The sequence below is a fragment of the Anomalospiza imberbis genome, chromosome 12 (assembly GCF_031753505.1).
Source record: "Anomalospiza imberbis isolate Cuckoo-Finch-1a 21T00152 chromosome 12, ASM3175350v1, whole genome shotgun sequence".
NCBI classification, from domain to species: Eukaryota; Metazoa; Chordata; class Aves; order Passeriformes; family Viduidae; genus Anomalospiza; species Anomalospiza imberbis.
The window spans coordinates 4,961,307-4,979,935 of record NC_089692.1 but is presented as its reverse complement, the minus strand read 5'-3'; the positions used below and the strand labels follow the sequence as shown (position 1 = coordinate 4,979,935).

General features: G+C 50.2%; 2 protein-coding genes across 2 annotated transcripts in view; one reads left to right on the top strand and one right to left on the bottom strand.

Annotated features, from left to right (window-relative positions):
• PDCD5 (programmed cell death 5) overlaps positions 1 to 18,629 on the top strand; it is a 279,491-nt gene that overhangs the window by 219,966 nt on the left and 40,896 nt on the right. The gene's annotated exons all lie outside the window — the stretch shown is intronic.
• LOC137481157 (hydrocephalus-inducing protein homolog) overlaps positions 1 to 18,629 on the bottom strand; it is a 67,652-nt gene that overhangs the window by 34,271 nt on the left and 14,752 nt on the right. Inside the window, exons 6-19 of the mRNA XM_068202676.1 lie at positions 18,296 to 18,488; positions 17,082 to 17,181; positions 15,735 to 15,853; positions 14,344 to 14,567; positions 12,371 to 12,438; positions 9,971 to 10,203; positions 9,078 to 9,178; positions 7,695 to 7,830; positions 6,913 to 7,239; positions 6,055 to 6,207; positions 3,981 to 4,219; positions 2,681 to 2,933; positions 1,908 to 2,051; positions 427 to 567 (exon numbers count right to left, since the gene is read on the bottom strand). Of these exons, the coding sequence (XP_068058777.1) occupies positions 427 to 567; positions 1,908 to 2,051; positions 2,681 to 2,933; positions 3,981 to 4,219; positions 6,055 to 6,207; positions 6,913 to 7,239; positions 7,695 to 7,830; positions 9,078 to 9,178; positions 9,971 to 10,203; positions 12,371 to 12,438; positions 14,344 to 14,567; positions 15,735 to 15,853; positions 17,082 to 17,181; positions 18,296 to 18,488 (2,431 nt within the window). The remainder of the gene's footprint in view (positions 1 to 426; positions 568 to 1,907; positions 2,052 to 2,680; positions 2,934 to 3,980; positions 4,220 to 6,054; positions 6,208 to 6,912; positions 7,240 to 7,694; positions 7,831 to 9,077; positions 9,179 to 9,970; positions 10,204 to 12,370; positions 12,439 to 14,343; positions 14,568 to 15,734; positions 15,854 to 17,081; positions 17,182 to 18,295; positions 18,489 to 18,629) is intronic.

Genomic DNA, 18,629 nt, shown 5'->3' with positions numbered 1-18,629 from the left:
GAAACAGCACATGCTCAAAGTGTGACTCCAGCATGTGCTTCTCAGTTCATGGTTCATTTCTTTACAGCAGGGGTCTGACTGCAGGCACCACAGTCTAGTCCAGGATTCCCTCAGGCCATTCCTGTGCTCAGCCCCAATACAAGGGGGTGGCTTCTGGAGAGCTGGAATGCTTTCCAGGAGAAACCTTTACTGCATGGCTTGCCCAGACCCAGTTGCCTGCTCCCTTCTCCCTGTGCCTTAAAGCCAGGATGGATCTTCTCAATTCAGATAAGATTTTGATTCCTTCAGCAGCTCTGCTGATGCAGCTCAGGCCAGCCCACTGCTGATACTGCAGAATAAACTTCTTGACTCAAGGAGCTCCCAACAGAAAGGCAACACCACATCCCTCCTCTTCAGACCCCACTGGAGGAGTCCAGGGCTGCTCACCTGGCCATATGGGAGGGGCTGCTGGTCCTCATCACAGACCAGGAATGGCTGTTCCAAGTCCAGCATAAGGTCCAGTGGCAGCAGGCAGGTGTTTTTTAAAGCCAAAGGCTGGTACTGCAGCGTCAGGACATCACTGGGTCTCTATGGAAACAGGAGACAAGGAAAACTAGCCTCAACCAGCCACAGACCTCCTTCTGCTTCTGCTGCATCTCACATTCTTCAGCCCCAGAAGTGCATACATTTATATTTGCCCTTTCTATTTGTTTCTACCCTTCCATGAGGTTTTTCTTTATAGCAGATGCTTCTCATCTTTAGAAACCACAGCATCCTCTGGGGGACAGGGAAACACTCCCACGTACAGATGAGGGAACAGGCCCCTGAAAGGAGGTGGCTGCTTGAACAAATATCTAAAGCAGAAAGTGAATCCAGACCATTTGTCTCCAGTTTTGTCCTTCTATTGGGCAGAACAGCACAAGATGATCTTCACACACACAGAGTAATTTCTCACAACCTTATTGGCTCTAGCAGCCTCAAAAAGCAGTTTGTCTGCAGCATGCGTCCTGCAGCCCCTGCTACAGGGACAAGGTGTCTGTGATCTCAAAGCTATGATCAGCCCAGGCTCTTCCTTCCTGTCTATGCATTGTGCTGGGCTTCCTGCATGGTTTAGAGAAACCAGAGACTTTGGGAAACTACTTCTGGATGTACTGATATCAAACAGGTGCGGTGCCATAGTATGCAATACATCAGTTTGTGTGTGTGGCATCGAGCAGAACCCAGGCAGAATCAGGGAGAGCTGAAAATGTTCTAAATTACATCTGAACTGCCTGTTCCAGGGATTCTGTACTTCAGTGGAAGCCTGGGAACCAGAGGAGAGGCCTGAAACTACAGAAACCAAATCATGAACCATCTTCTCTTTTTCAGACAACTTGCAGGAGAGGGAAGGATGATGCTGGAGTTGGGATCCAGAGACTAAATGGCACCTGCTCTGCCTCAGTGTTATCATCACTGCAGCTGCAGGATGTCTGGGGGTCCTTAGAAGCAGGTGAGGGTTAGGGAAATGCACAGAGCTGTATCATATAATTATACCATAAAGCATCCATGCCAACAGCAGAGAAGGTAAAGAGACACAGGAGATGATGGGTTTTCCCTTGTCAGCCTGAGGAATTCACAGGAATCTCCGTTTCTCCCAGCTTCCCTACAGCATCATTGTACAGACAGAACTGTGCCTTGGAGGATCCTCAAAAGCCTCCCTTTACAGTGAGCAGAGAAACTGGCATTTCTCTGGAAGTGGCCACGATCTCCTTGGCAGTACAGCTGTAACTGCAATTTTACTTTGAGGATGTTAAATACCAGTCTCATCTCTAAAAGCATCTTCACTCACTTTACAGAGTGCCTCAGGAAGGGTAAAGAGGGACTTTAACACAAGCACTCAGCCCCCTCAGCCATGCTGTTAAATGCCAGGATGCAATCCAGAGACTTACCTTCTCCACACAGAAAGAGAATTGTCTGGCTGATGCTTCTACAGAGGGGTGAATAAATGTGCAGGTAATGGTTGTTTCTATTATCTTCTTCAGCCAGGTGCTTGTCCCAATGAAAGCGTCACACAACACATTATCCCGCACCTCCTGCATGCAAGAATCACTTGTCACCAGTGGGTGGTGGCAGGGCATCCAGCAAATGCCCTGCATTGGCTCAGCACCTACCACCCACCATGGGCCCTATTCCTGCCACAGTTACAGCCACTGCCCCTTTTTCTTCCTGTGATGCAGCTTATTTATTCTGTGCTCAATTGTCTGTAACACTGCACCCCAATAACCACAAAAGGTATTTGTGAGCAACTCCCTCCCTTCACATGGCTTTTGTTTTACTCCATGCTTACCCCAGATAAAGCACTTGGCGCTTGTTTCATTTACTTTCTTTTTGGGCTCCTAGTCTAAGTGTAACTTATTTCTCTGCCCTTCTTTGCTGACTCATCATGCAACACTGCTTGCACCAAAAGAGCAGTATTTCCTTCCACCCCTACTTTGGGATCAGCACTGGGTTTTGGTAGCTGTGGAATCACAGTAAAGTCTTAGCTGGTCTGGTGGTATCCAGCAGGGAAAGCAACTGGTACTGCCACAGAAACGTGTGGTCTTAAACCAGTTTTGTGAAGGCCCCTGCTCATTTCCCCAGGCAAATATCAACGGACTGTGGAACAAGCCCAGGGGAGGGGATCTGATGGTTCCCCAGGCTCAGCCCCTGGTGGGCACCTCACCTGTGCGATGTGGGAGAAGCCTCGCAGCACCATGTCCACAGACTCGCCTGGCTGCAGGTCCTTCGACAGTGGCTCCAGCCCAAACACGGGGGTGGCACGTTTGGGGCTCTGGGAATCACCTTTAGGCCTACTGAGGGCTGAGACACTCTGGCCCTCCTCCTTAGGCGTGCTGTAGCATTCCACTCTCCAGAAGAGCCGATGGAAATGGTGGCCCCCGTTTGTTACTTTGAACCGATGAATACAGGGAAGGAGGCTAGAATAGAAGGCAGGATGGAAAATAGTATGGGAGTAGCTAATTCCCTGGTCATCAGATTGCTCCCAGTGAGCAACCTGAGTGTTAATAGCTTGGAGACTGTCTTCATTTCCAGTTCTTAATGCAGACCAGAAACAGTGCCTGATAAGCTGCCCTTCTGATGTCATTATTGCAAAGAGAAATATGTTTATAATGGTAATGTCGCATTTTCCAGGTAAGACTAACAGGACGTGGTGTTTTCCTCCAAAATGTTTGTTCTGGGGTGATTCATACTGTTACTGTATTTTGTATTAATCTGTGCCTGAAACTTTGAGATCCTGCACTTGGGGACCTTGTGTGTGGGGGTATGATTGCAGGCATTTCTAAAAGCCGGCTCAGAGGCAGTTTCTGGATGACCCCAACAAGCTGGTAAAAATTGTATGCCTGCTCCAGGAGAGGAAACCAGGGCAGCAGGGCCTCTCTCATTTGTAGCAGCCTTGGTTTTGCACTGGTAGTCATTTGTAGAAACTTCATTTTGCAAATGGAAACTGTTTGGAAGTGAACTTTGCAAACTCTGCTGGCAATTCTGCCTCTGGAACTGCTTTGTGGGCTCCTGCCTTCCCGGTGGGGGTTGTCACCCTCCTGTCTCTTTGTTCCCAGGGACTGTGATTGCCTGGAAGGTGCCATTTGGAGGGCAAGGGGAAGGGGAAGGGTGTGATGCCATCTTCCCTTGGTCCCTCAGCCACACGGAGGGACTGCCTCATCTGGGCACCATTTCGGGAACCTTTTGTTCTGGGCAGCCTGCAAGATCATTACTTCATCAAGTGAAGACATCAATGTATTAGAACTAAAGACAATTCAGTGGCAATTTAGCAACTGGTTTCCCTGTCAGTGGCTTTTGAGGATGTCTAATAACTCTCAACTGGCCATCATGGTTTCTAAAGGAATCTCTGCCTTCAGGGAAGGAGTCAGGGCTTTGAACACTGAAGAAGATCTTGCCTGACGGACTACAGCAAAACTGCTCCTTGTTGAGACAGGAGGAGAGGTGGGAGTGGAGAGATCTCCTACCTGAACTGGTATCCCAGGTTGAGCTCTGGGGTTAATGGCTTGTCTATGACAATTGTGGTGCCAATGCCCAAAGCCTTGAGTATGAAGGTGGTCCAAAGGCGGTTCCCAATGAACAGCTGGATAGTATCATCAAAAATCCCTGTGTCATCCAGGGTTGCTGTGACAGTCACAGGCACTTCACCCCTAGCGGGGATCACTCCTTCTCTGGGTTCAACAAGAAAGAAGTGGGGTTTGCGAGCCTGTAAGACAAGCATAATATGCATTTAGGATGGAAACCATACAGCCTGGTGTCTTGTGGGATACGAGAAAAGAAGACCAAAGAGGGAAGCACAAAAATCCTAAAGGCTTAATTTCCCTAAAGTTAAGCTACAGTACTGGGTGACAGCAGTCACCAAAATACAACCTGTATTTTCCCCTCCTTTAACAGACTCACCCAATTAACCCAGTTTTGACCAACCCAAGGGATGCTTATCCTCAGGAGAGTGTTCCTTCCCCAGTCTTTCTCTGGAGTGGGGGCCAAGGAAAACTGCTTTCTCTCTCCTGGCTTCTCACAAAGGCTCAAGGCCAGAGGAAGCCAGGTCTGCTCAAATACCACTCCAGATACCACACTGCTGGAGGATACTGTTGAGAGCCTGAAGAGTATCTCTGCAAAACCAGTTGTGCAAAACCCCAACACCAAACTATTCTTTCCCAAGGGGCCATCGGTGCTTCTCAACATCCCCTAAAGGGCTGAAGCCCTCATTTCCCACCAATCATCAGCTGTAGAGAGATGTCCCAGTGCCCTCTGCTTTGGAAAAGTCACCTCCAAATGTTAGAGCAGAGCAGGAAAGCAGGAAGCAGAAAGCAGAAAGAAAACTGGACAACATGTGCTCTGTGGGCATGGCCCACTCTTCCCAAGAACTCCTGTCATCTAGTTTCTCATGGACTTCACGGATTGGGCAAGAGAGCTCCCGGGGAGGGAGGAAAGGCCTTGCACCAGCACAGCTGTACAGCCACAGCTCTGCAGGTCCAGCCCTGCTACGAGCATGTGAAACCCATCCGTTACACACCACGACCACCTAGCCAAGGTGCATTGCTCCCTGCAGAGGCTGGAAGCAAAATTCCATTGTGGAGCCAGGGAAAGCTGCCCTGGAAAAAACCCCTCACTTTAGGGTAATATTTATCCCCCAAACAGCTGGAAAAGCAGCAAGAGGAAAATTCACACCCCTCCTCCTTGGCCCAGGAGGCTGTGGCTGGACTCTCCCACATGGCCTGATGCTTTACCCACAGCCACAAACAAGTTCTTAATATCAGGTTTTAACCAACTCCACAAGTTCAACGCACCCAGCATGAAGAAGAACAAACCTCAAGCCCCTCACAGATCTCCCCTTCCAGCAGACATCCCACCCAGCCCCAGGCCCAGCGTACAAGCCCTTCCTGGCTGCACCAGCCCTGCTTCCCCTGCCAGGGGAGCAGCCCCAGCTCCTTCTGCCCTTTGCAGCCTCCATGGATTAAACGGCCTTTCTCTGCAGCTGGTCCCCAAAGATTCTCTTCAACGGCACAGAGATCACAGGCTGTGGGGGTGCCCACCCCCCCACATCTTTGTGGGGACAGCCCAGCTGGCTTGACCCACAGGATGAGTGAAAATTGCCTCCCCACGAGCAGTCTGAGGACAGACCTCACACCCTGCTCTCTACTAGTAACAGCAGTTTGGCACAAAGCAAGTGTTGATGGAACAGGGAAACCATAGGGAAATCCACATTCTCTGGGGAGCAAAGGACCACAGGTTTCTCTTGATCTCAGAGCTCCAAAAATGTGACACGCACAGCTAAAGACCAAAGATAAAATTAAGGGAGAACTTGTCAACACAACCCAGACTAATTTCTGCTCCAACACCTCTGCACCTGATTTCACTGAAGGGTGCCCCAGCTAACACCACTCCAGAGCCAGGTTCCTCTTGCCTCGCTCAGATGGAGTATTGGAGTATCTTGCCTCCTCTCACACTGGGCAATATGGAAATCTTGCATATAAAAACCAAGTCATGGCTGCTACTGACCAGTCAATTTCCCTGGAAAACAGCCCCACAGATACTTACAATCTCTAGCCTGAAGTCTGTAGGGACGAGACCTTCATTGAAGAGGGTAAAACTTCGTGAAGTAGACTGTAGTGCTGGGACCTTGCCAAACTCTATCAGCCTTGGACTTGGGTAGATTTCTGCCAGCCGTCCAGAGGTCCGTAATTCTATTCTCTGTTCCAGGAAGCAGGCAAGAAAGATTTAAAAAAACCCAAAACCAACCACAACAGGGAAACCTAAAAAAGCTTAAACAGCTCAACCGTGCTCAAGTTAGTTCTTTAGGGACAGCTACCATTCTCCAGCTGAAATGCTGGGCTTTTGGGGAAAAAGAAAATTACATATTCACCTCCAAATTAAAAAGGATTAAGTTAAGAGAACCTTTCAGACTACAAATTATTGGCCCAAAGGTAAAAGCTTTGCAAGAAATCTCTAGTTAAGACCAGGCTGACAGTTAAACAACTGGTTATTCTGGTGGGGAGGAACCCTCACCTTTAAGGTAAGCAGCCTGATAGTTGAAAGCAACTGTTTTGTCAAACTTCAGGCTCCCTGGCACAGCCTGCATTGCCTATCCTTCCTGTTGACTGATTTACATGCAGTGCCACAATGGCCCAGGTTCAGTGTTTGGTGCCATCCAGGGAATTTGGCATCATCATTTCCATATGTTTTAATATAAGTTTAAATCCTTGCAACTACTCTTCAGATGCCAGCTTTCCTTTCTTTTACAGAAAGCTCAAGGTTCCCAGAAGTCTTCTGACATCCTCTTTTGTGCTCAGAGAGATGACATTTTAAAACAGATGTTTCCAAATTTAATAGCATTTTAAAGATTAATTAACTAAAATCATCCTTGATTCCAGCTTAGATGAACTACCTTCTGTGTCAGACACTGAGATTACCACCTGTAAGGCATGAGCTGTTTGTGCCACCGATTCCTCCTGTCCTTCTCCTCAGCAGCCTGGGCCTGTTTTCCCGCAAGAATCCCTGTACGCTTTGCAGCCTGCCAGGAGCAGCTGCACAAAGGCACACATCTCCCCTTGCACTCACCAGTGGGTTTCTCTCATCCCCAAACACGCCGATAAGAACGTCAGTGCGATGATTGCCCAGTGTTTGGACTTTGACTATAACTGGAATCTCTACCATGCTGTGAGGCTGGACAATCCCAGAGGGTTTGGGGCTGGAGTAGAACACAGGAGAGTCCTTCTTGCGTATCTGGAAGGGACAGAATCAAATGCAACTTCAGAGGGATCTCTGAAGAAACTTCAGACTCCTTAACATCCACTGCAACAGCAACTTACACACATTTTTTAAAAATCCCCAGGACAAAGGTAAGAGGCACAAACAAGATGCAAGAATTGTAGGCTTAGCATTCTCAGGGGGTCCTGCAAAGAGGCTGCCAGCACAGGCGTTGGTGTCTGTAGATGCAGCAGCTTTTCACAACTCTCTAAGATCTCCCACAAGAAAACATCCTGAAGACTAGAACATAAACTGTTTCCTCAGGAGCTTAAACTGCATCCTAAAGTTTACATTCAGGTAGGATCCTGTTCTCAGCAGACCTTTAAGACTGAATAGAAACCAACAAGGTCTTATCCAAACCCTTTTTTATCCTAAAACCCTTTTTTCTCCTCAGTAATATTTGAGAGTAGGAAGTGGATATGATGCCAAACCTGGGGAATAAGCCCGTAGCAGCCGGGAAGGTTGGTGGGATTCCCAATGATGAACTTCTTCTGGTATGGCACCTTCAGCTGGCACTCATCATAAAACAGGATTTGGGGGTACACGTACAGCTCAGGAACGAGACACCTGGGCAAAGAGATGACCCCAAGAGAATCAGAGATACTGAGAGAATGGAGAATGTTTACCCCCAAAGATTGTGAAATGGAGCATAACACACTTGTCACTGTCAAATGGACATTTAACAGCCCTACAGTGATAAATTCCCTTCTAAGTCTTCCCACTCAAACATGTCTTGTCAAGGAGAGGCAAACCCTGAGAGGCAGCACCCAGAGGCTGCCAAGTGCCCCAGGCAGAGCACTTTGTCCCACAGCTGCCTCAGCCCCTCCTTTACCCAAGAAGGCTTGCAAGGACTCCTGTAACAGTCCCAGTGATCCATGAGCTCTGGGGGAGCCTTCCCAACAAGGATCAGTGCTCACTAAGGCTCAAGGAACACACAGCTCTAGTGTCTCAGTGAAGATGACCCCATTCTCTCCCACGGTGTTGTTGCCCTGCCTAAGAACTCAGCTGTTTGCCCCAGCCTTGGAGGGCACGAGACACCCCCTGCCCTACAGAGTGGGTGATCACCCCCTCCCAGGTCCTACAGCTCCCTCGGTCCTTCACTCCACAGGTCCATGCACTGACTGCCCCCAGTTGCACTTGCTTGACAAAATGGCAGCCCAGGCACTGACTGGATGGCTCTGCCTGGGACAGGGAACAGCACCAGGGAACTGCATCCCTCTTGTCATTAAACTGACACCCACAGCAGCATAGCAGGATGGAATTCTGCTGCAGCAAGAACGACTTGAGATTTACGTCTGAGAACATAAAAGCTCAAAATGGGAAGCAGAGGGAAGGAGAAAAACTAGAGCTGACCGGCCACATCAAGGGCTGTTTTCCCCTTGTAAGATCTTACCCTCACCACTCTTGCTATGAGCCACTTCCCCCTGTCACATGCCCTCATTAACAGAAGCAGACCCTGACTCCCAGCAGGCTGCTTGGTGTATCCCAAACCAATGCAGGGTGGTCACAATCCAGCACAACTCCACCTCTTGCAGGAAGAAAGAGAGGAGGCCCTTGGGAAATTTGTTCCAGCTCAAGCACCAAAAACCAGGCCAATAAATGATATCATTCCTGGTCCCTTTAGAAAAAGGCCCAGGACCGTGCTTGGCTGTGAGCAGGGGTGCTTTTCACCACAGGCTGCTGTCCAAGCACTGCTGTTCTCATGTCCAGCAGGGCACAACATGAGGTCATTAAACAGCACTTCTCCTTGGGAGCTGCAGCCAGCAAACCCTGTGCAAGGCAGTGGCTGGGGGAGGCCAGGGAAGGGCTGGTACCTGGCTGTGATGGTCAGTGATGCCACTCCCTCGCCAATACCCTCCAGGTCCACCAGCATTTTCCAGTAGAATTCCGTCACAATGTTGGAACACAGGGTCATCTGGTGGAAGAGAAGAGCAGTAAGTTCTTCCTTACAAAAGCCCGTCACCCATGTGTGATATCCTTCAGCTCTTAAGGGAGGATTTTGCCTTAATTCTTCTGCTGGTCCATGTGTAGAGTACAGTCTCTGAGAGTAACAAAAGCCTTCTGGCAAGACCAGATTTGATAAACACACCTTGCTATCAGGGCATAGGTCAGCCAAGCATTAGACTAAAGCTCTACACACCACTGTATTCAAATTAAGGGGCCAATTTTTCCTCTGACTACAGTGACATAGATGCAGAGGAAATCTGACTTGAACAGAATGAGTTTAGCTTTACAGCAGGAAGCTGAAGGGAAAGTGTGGCCCAGCAGGTGCTGGGCAGTTCATGGCTGCAGTTTTTTGTCTCCACTGGAGATCCCTTCAGTGAACACTAATTTTTCTGCTCCCCAGGAGAGGGGAAATGAGACCAAGAAGAAAAGCTAACTGCTTTTTACAATGACATCCCTCTAACAGCCACCTTCTGTCCTCATCCTTGTTCTGCCCACTTGCAATCAAAGAAATCTCTCTCTAAAACACAAGAAGGGCTTTAGTACTTGACCATATGCTATGTGATCTCAGTGTATGATTTTGGAAACAAAACAGTGCTCCTTGAGGAACGTCCCGAGGAACCCAGCTAGCAGAGGCCTCTCGCCAGTGCAGATCTCTCACTCACACGATGCTCAAAGCTGGCACCAGAGCTAAAGCCCTCCCACACTCCAGGGAAGCTTCAGCCCTGGTGCTGAAGCGTCTGTGGCTGGGCTCTTCCCATACCTCAATATCCTGGTGTCCCTGGGGGAGGATGGTCCCTTGGCTAGGATTCACTGTAAACTCCCTTGGCTTCACATAAAACTTAATTCCCTCCCTCCAGGATGTGTCACTGTCGCTGCGTATTTGATCAAAGCTGTTCACAGCAGGCTGCGTGCCCTTGTCCAACATGCGGAGCTTGAACGTCACGGGCACCGGGCAGGTGTTAGTCAGGCGACAGCTCTGGGTGTAGGGAAAGCCTAGGAAAGGACACAAATATCCATTTAGGCACCAATTATGGCACGACTCCTGGTGTGAATATCCTGGTAGGATGAAAGTGTCATTAGAGTTTAGCTCTTTATTATCTGAACTACAGCTCACCATGAAGCTGCACGAGGAATTAATCGTCACTTAGCTCCCTTTGACACTGATTCCAGACTGCAGCCTTGAAAATGCCCGCTCCTAGCCCCGCTGAACACTGCAAGCTTCTCTCTTTGTGATGGGGAGGAGCTCCCTCATCTGCCCCAAACCAGCTCCAGTTATCTCTCAGAGATGAGTGAGCACCTAGACTGAGCATTTACTCGGGCAATTCAAGCTGTAAAATTCCCTGTTAAAGCTGCCAACACTCCTACCATTTTCAAGATCTATAAACAGTGAGTCGTCATTGAGAAGAAGCTACAGCAAATGAAAGTGAGGATGTAGTCAGGAACTAGAACGTGATGCAAAGCACCCTTATGCAGTTTCTCTCTGCAGGATCCTTAAGGCAGCTCTTGGTTTGGGCCAAACAGACTGAGCATGTGACAGCTCAGAGCCCACTCAACTGGAGACAAACCCGAGCCTTGCTTCGAGATTAGCAATTAGGAACCATGTCCCACCTCACCCAACAAATGGGGACATCACACCCGTGCTGCTCACTGTGATTGCTGCCTGCAAGGGTTTACTCCACTTGAGCTCTGAGATTTGCTTTCCATACCGGAAAGCCAGAGATACAGCCAGGCATGGTGGGGATGTCCTGCAGAGGCCGAACAGCAGCCACAACCTGCTCTGCAGAGCACATCTGGCTGGGCTGGCCAGCCCTGTGGGGAGGAGACTTCTCCCCAGGCCTGCCCACTCGGAGTCATTGGAACACAGATGGGGAGAAAAAACAACTGCAGGTACAGCCCAGAGCTTCTCTGTGCCCATCAACAGTGATCACCGCCAGCTCCAGCAGTGACTCCAGCAGGGAGGCAAGAGAGGCACAAAAAGGACAAACACAGATGTCAAAACCTCAGATGAGACTGAGGTCACCACATGCAGACCACAGTCAACAGTTTAAAAGAAGCAAAGATACAACAGCTGCCTTCAGCTGAAGAGACCTTAGGAATGAAATTGGATTAAGCAGGATGAATCTCCTGTTTCAGAACCATATTTCTACCTGTTGCCTTTCTTGTTTCATTTATTCAAAAGGCAACTTGACAAATGCCTCCGTGGTGATGCAGGGTGAGGAAGAAGCAGCTCAGGAAAGGCAATTAGTTTTCTTAAAATGTTAATGACCTTCATTGTTATGGGTTTAGGCTTCGTAGTGAATTTTCCCCTTGGGCTGGGAAGGGGGATAGGGGTTGTGGGGGGGTTTTGGCTGCGGGGGTGGGCTTTTCCATTCGGGGTTTTTGGGAGTTGTGGCGTGATGCCGTGGGCGGCTGTGAGGTCGGACCTGACCTCAGGTTCGGCAGGGAGCGGAGCTTCCCTTCCTCCCGCTCGGGGATCGAAGGGCGGCCGCGTGCTGCTGCGGGAGGTTGTGTGCTTGGCCCCGGGACTGCCCTGGCTGCGGCTCAGCACTGGGATCAGCCCGCCTGCCTTCCCCGCTCCTGCCTGCTGCTGTTGGGCAGTGTCGAGATCCCCTCTGCCCGTGAGGTCGCAAAAGGAGCATTTCCGTCCTTCCTTCCCTGCCGGTGCCGGGAGGGGATCACTGCCCTGCCAGAGCCCACAGCTCCTCCTGCCGTGATCGTAACTACACCAAAGGGGAAAAACGGTACTTGGTGGGTGGGAAACGTCTGTTCTTGCGTTGTTGTCTGTGCTGTCCTGATATATTCTGGCAAAGAACGTATTCCTTTTCCCATATGTTTTTGCCTGTGAGCCCTGTACTTTCAAAGGTATAGTAATTTGGAGGGAGGGGGTCATTTTTCCATTCCAGGAAGATTCCCGCCTTCCTTGGCAGACATCTGCCTTTTAAAGCAGGACAGAGACACCAGAAAACACTGACTTTCTATGCCCTGGTTCTGTTTGATCTCACAATGGCAGAATGCTACCTGAGGCACCAGCAGCCCTGGAGTTCACACCCTGAAGAGGCTGCTGTGGCAGAACACGAGTGAGGGATGCTTGTATGTTCAAGTGCTCCATTTTGGAACGCACAGATGCCCCACGCTGTGTCCCAGCCCAGGGAACACTCACCAAAGGAGATGTCCCCGAAGCTGAGCTCATCGACATCGAAGTGTAAAGTCGGTCCAGTGACACACCCCCTGCAATGGCGAGACAGAGGAGGAAAAGGCTTGGTTAAAGGGAATTGCAAAGGTCTGGCAGTCGTGGCTTGGGGGCATAAAACCTGGCGTCAGGGCACGGTGGGGCTCAAACCAACACACCGCCATGTGCTCAGCACAGTGCCCATGTGGACAGGAGGCAGCTAAAGCCAAGTGGCCAGCAGCCAACAGCCACTGATGGGGCTTTGGGCACAGGGCAGGCAGGAAAAGCCCCCGGGTTGCTGGTGGTCCCATGAAGGACCCTGAACACACAGCCAGACATGGCTCCGTGCCTCAGTTTCCCCATCTGTAAAGTGATGGACATAAAGGTGTCCCTAGAAACTTCTGTACTTTCCAGCCACAGGTTCCCTGCTTTGCTACTTCTGAGCTGTAACTGCTGTTCCCATGGAGGAGCTTTCTCAGGACAGTTTGACCCACGCAATCATTACAGACAGAGTTCTGAGACATGAAGCCAGAGGAGCCCCAAACATCCTCTGAAAAGAGCTGCAACAGTTCTACACAGTGGACAGATGAATCCTAGAGGAAAGGACCAGCTTGTCACCAGTGCACCAGCTGGCACAGCTAAGAGCAATAGCTTAAACAACCAAACAGGGGTGTCCTGCATCTAGCACACCACCTCACCTGTCCTTGAACTCAGCAGACAGACCCCAAAAGTCACCAACTGAAAATCAGCACTTGAAGCTGCACAACACTCACGAGTTTATTTCATGGTTGATGCCAATCAATGCCCACTCTGCCTTTTGGTTAAAAATCAAGGACCAGTGAACTGTGCCTTCTGTTGTATTCACAGGACTGCCACTGGCTCTGCTCTACACCTCTCAACAGAGACACCTGCCCTTGCTCAAGGAGAAAGCTGCTTATGCAGAAACATCCCATGACCAGTTTGGGGGAGGGACAGAGGAGAATCAATTATTTGATGGTGAAAGGTTCCCTCTTGATTTCCAAAATAAAAAAGCAGCAATTTTCCTCCAAAAACAAAGCCAGCATAATTGTTTCTCCACTATAGACAGACCTGCTCACCACTTTTCTCTTGCTAAGTAATAACTTGTTCTTTTTTATCCATCTTCCTTATCTTATTGGTATAATCAACTGCAGAGTGCTTTAATTTCTTTACTGCCTTGACCCAGTGCCTCCCAACAGCAGCAGCCTAGCTCCAAAGCTCCAGAGCAGCCAGCATCAGCTCTTCTGCTTACCCTACATGATCCTAGCAGCACATGGCTCAGGCTAGCAGGGACAAGCCCTCATGCTGCTGTGGTCCTGAGGACTGAGCTCTGCCTCCCCTATTATCAGCCCTTCTCCCTTTTGCTGGGCCAGGATTGTCTCTTGCAATGGCACCAGCCCATGGGATGACGCCCCTGTCCTTGGGACAGTTCCTGCTGCACAGTTCCCTGTCTCCCACATCAGCCCCTGCCTGGCTACCAGAGCACTCTCTGCACAGGAGTTGGGAGCACAGCTTGTCCCCCACAGCATGGCTGTGAGAGGTGAGGTGAGGCTGCTGCTGCCCATCTGGGATGGATTAGTAACAGAAGTTTTTAAAAATACTGCTGCTGGTGCAGAATCACCCAGGCTGGCCCACCTCCAAAGCCCTGGGGACCTTGCTGGCTGTTCAGGGGGAACATCCCAGAGCAGCTACTGCCCAAAGCTGATCCATCCCACTGCCTGCCATGGCCCAAGGCAGAGGGAGATCCCTGCAGGGAGGAGTCATTCCAGCTCCCAGGTACCCACACAGGGCAAGAGGCATCCTCACACTAAGGCAATGCCAGGATCAGAGCAGAGATTAAGACCTCAGGAAACACCTTTTTTCTCTGCTCGACCCCAAAATGAGGTAGGTGGGGGATGTCCCTGAGACAGCTACAGATGTGCCCACCAAGCTCCCACAGTCCTTACTGGATGGTCAGGATTGCAGGCATAGGAGATCCAGCCACACGGAACTGGAATTCTTCCTCAAACGTCCCCAGCACGCTGGCATTGAAGGAGATCTGAATCGTCTGGGTCCCACCAGGTGCAATGATGCCTTCCTCGGGTGCAAACTTGAAGCAGAAGCCCACGTTTGCAGTTGAAGGGATATAGGTGAAGGGAGCAGCAATAGCTCCTTGGTTAATCAGCTTCACCTGCAGCAGCAAGAAAGCAAAATGGAAATACATGCGGAATCTTGCCTTCTTGTGAGTTATTTTCTAATTATGCAATTCAAACCCAGAAAAGGCAGAGGATGCTCTGTGCTGCTGAATGGCAGAAGCCAAAAGATACAACAGGACAAGTTCTGCCTTTGGGTTTTCATGTGAAGCTGTGCTAACTCCACATAACTGCAGTCACCCTGGGGTTGTCCCATGGACACAGAGCAGTCCACCTCTGGTCAGCACCACCAAGCTCATTCAGACCTGGCCCTGAGAGCAATGTGGGGTGATTGCAGCTGCGTGGTGAATCACCACAGAGCTGCTGCTGCCCCAGCTAGCACAGCTCCAACAGTACCATCTACTCATTCACCTTTTCCCATACCATGAAAACAATACATTGATTATGAGGCATCAGCATCTAAATGTATAGACAGCACCATGTTTTGGTAAGAAAACTCAGCGTGTCTTTCCCTTCCCCAACCAAGCTTTTGAAAGTGTCTGGCATGATGTAGTGCCTCATTTTCTACCTCTTTCAGTTGCTCTCTCATGATTTTTTTGCAATCTTGACACTACTGGTGGGAGGCAAATAGGTAGATAAACCCTTTGCTTTATTCCCAGGAACACATTTCTCTTTCTAGAGTCAGAGATGCACCAAGGCCGAAGTGTGGTGAGGGACTGGTCAGCAAGGGAAAGAACTCCCAAGCTCTTTGCAAGGGCCAGCACTGAGCCAGGAGGCTGGATGGCTTTCCTGTGACTTCAGGAATAAGCAGGAGACACTCGACTGGAAGCTGTTTGCAGTGGACTGAAGCTCAAATGCAGCCAGTGTGTTCCAGCTGCTTCTCAACAGCCCAGTACAAAGGTGCCTTGTGTCTGGCACTGCCACAAAAGCCTCTGAACGTGCAGCTTTTTGACCCACTGTTGGTTTCATATGCCAAGGGGTTGTTTTGCAGGAAGCCTCCCAGCTGATCCCTGAGGAAGGCTGCCCAAAAGCAGGGACCAGGGCTTCATGAACAACAGACGCACCTTTCTGACCCCCCCAGATTTGACCAGTACATCAAATATTCCCTGCTCACAGCTGCCCAGGTTGGCAGGAATTCCACAGCTCCACCAGGCTTGCTGCTGCCTCAGGAGCCATCAGGATCCATCCCAAGCCCTGCTGCTCACCTCATAGACTTGGTGGGTGTTGACAAAAATGTTCCCAAGGTTCAGTGTGTGACAGCTCAGTTCAACCAAGGGTCCTTGGCCTTCCCCTCTGAGGCGCAGGGGCAGCCTGCTCTCACGGCCTGGGGAGAGATGTCCATTTCAGTACAATAATTCCCTCTGTAACACTGCATTTTCCAGGCTGCCTCAGTGCTAGTCCCTGACTCTGAACTGGCTGCAACCAGTTCCTGATGCTGCAGGAGAAGATATGGACCCTTGTCTTCCCTCAAGAGATATCCCTTGGGGCTGACTTGCAATTTATAACCCATTCCTTGGGCTGCTTTCCAATTTTAGCCACCCGTTTGCTGAGTTTAAAACATCTCTGATGTCCTGTAGTGACAGGCCAAGGAGTAATGGGTAGAAATTGAAAGAAAGGAAATTTAGCTTAGATATTAAGAAGAATTATTTTACTGTGAGGGTGGTGAGACACTGGAGCAGGTTCCTGAGGGAAGTTGTGGAGGTTCCAGCCCTGAAAGTGTTCAAAGCCAGGCTGGATGGGGCTTGGAGCTACCTGGTCTAGTGGGAGATGTCCCTGCCCATGGCAGGGGCCTTGGGACTAGATGATCTTTAAGGTCCATTCCATCCTTAACATACTATGATTCTGTGGTTTCCTTCCCAAGCACTTAGAGGAGCTCTGAAATCCATTCAGTGAAGGCAAAAAGCTCATAAAGAGTTTGGCAATTGCCAAACTACCTGGCCCAGCAGCACACGACTTTGTTGCCAAAGTCCTCAACTTCTGGCACTCAGCATTGTGTTTCATTTCCACAGACTGAGCTGCAAGGTGATAATTCCCAAACAGGGACAGAAACAGGTGTTGGCCAAGGGTGCTCCTTCTGCAAATACCCTGGGCTCAGTGGGGCTCAGCCATCTCTGGTCTGGTGGTGTCTGGGCAGTGGGAGGTGATCCAGGGTCAGGGAGCACATTTCTAACTCAGCTCCTACCACCTGATGATGGAGCCATGTCAAATGGACCCATCCTGGAGGTCAGTGGTCTCTAGAGGGGCTTAGTGCTTGTTCACTAAACTGTTCTGCTCTGTAGCTCTTTGGCCTTTGAAGAAATGCTGGCAAAGCCATGGCATGAAAACCTCTCCCTGCACTGCCTGGGTTGTTCTGGAATCAGTAACCCAGACACAGGATTCTGCACCCTGGCCTTGCATGGGAGACTCCCTGGAAGCTGTAGGGCCAGTGGGGATGTGCCAGCACTGCCCTGCTGACCAGGGACTCTTCCCAGCAGTTACAGGGGAGCCCAGTGGGCTCAGGCTTGCACTGTGGCTGCACTGAGGGTGAGAGAGGCAGGGGAAAGGAGCTGTACCTGAGATGTTGCAGTAAGCCACATTTTGATACTCCAGTGCCTCTAGGGGTTTGAAGGTCACCTTGATTTCAGCCCAACTATTTGGCCTAATTTTTCCTTCCTAAAACAGAAACAGACAGCAAAACAATTATCTTCAAACTTCTCATTTCTTGTTTTCAACCACAGTCCTGTAAGCCTTTATTCAGAGCATCAATGATGAGTGAGCAACTCAAGGAGTCCAGGGAAGCACTCCAAACCCAGCTCAGCACACTGCTGAAAGCTCTCTGCTCAGCTGATCAGCTCCCACTCTCTACAATATTGCTACTGCTGTGACACAAGCTCTTGATCACATCATGCTGCTGTCAGCTACAGTGGGATGTAACTGCCACTGTGCACTGGCGGCTCTTGGCCTTAGATGAGCCATAGGAGTAGCCAAGGAGGGAACATGATCCCCTTCCTTGAAATACAAATATTAGTTAACCTGTTTTGAAAGAAAGCAGAGGTTGGGATATTCTGGGGTTTGCTCCAAGATGAGAAGGGATTTTGCACTGTGCAGACACCAGGCATTCACCATCTCTCACAATGCCAGGACTCAGAATCAGGGCTCTGGTTGGTGGGAGGACACAGCAGTTTGCGTGCACAAACAGAAAAGGAAAAGGTATTCTGTCTGTGTGTGCAGGAGAACTCAAAAGGCCCGTTTAAACCTTCCACCCCTGTGTCCAGGCTCTCAGAGGACACTGGAAGGGACACTCAGAAATAGTGCAAGGCGTAGTTACAGAAGGGGGTTGGCATTTCTGTGATTAACCTTGGGCTGGATTTGGCATCCTTTTCCCAGTGAACCATTGCAAGCTTCAGGTCAGTATGTGAACTGGCAGAGCTCCAACACCCTCTGCTGAACCCCACACACCACGTGTCGGGGGAGCCCCTACCTACAAGAACTGCTCCCTGTGGACACTGCAAGGACACGCACGGAGCGCCCTTGAGTTCGAGCCCTGGCAGCAGAGCTCGGCTTTGTCAGGCTCCCAGTCCTGCCCTGAGCCTGCAGGGCAGAAATGCTTTCAGCAGGGAGCTCTGCAGCCGCACCAGAAACTCCACATCTTCCCTCTCAGCACATCCAGCCAGCTGAGGATCTGCCAAGTGCCCACATCTGGGGGAAGGGGGGCGGGGATAGGGTGGGTGGGAGGAGGAAGAGGAGGAGGAGGAGGAGGAAAATGGGGTTCTCAGCTATCACTTACCATTGGCTCAATGAAAAAAATGTCATCAGAGAACAGCATGGGGTCTTGTTGCACCTTTGCCATCTTCTCCTGGACCATGCTGCTCAGGAGGGCAGTGCGATCTTCACAAAAGCCCTTCACCTTCTCTATTTTTTGCTCCTCCATGAAGTTTTCCAGCCACACCTCATTTGGCGGGCACAGCAAACGACACTGCCTGCAGCCACAGGGAGAGACAAGGCCAGCAGATCATTTAATAAACCACATATTTACAGAGGCAAGTGTGAGTGCAGGAGGGCAAAGCACTTGGGGAGGAGCAGCAGCAGCTCCCCAGCAAGGGCTGACCCCAAGCCCTGGG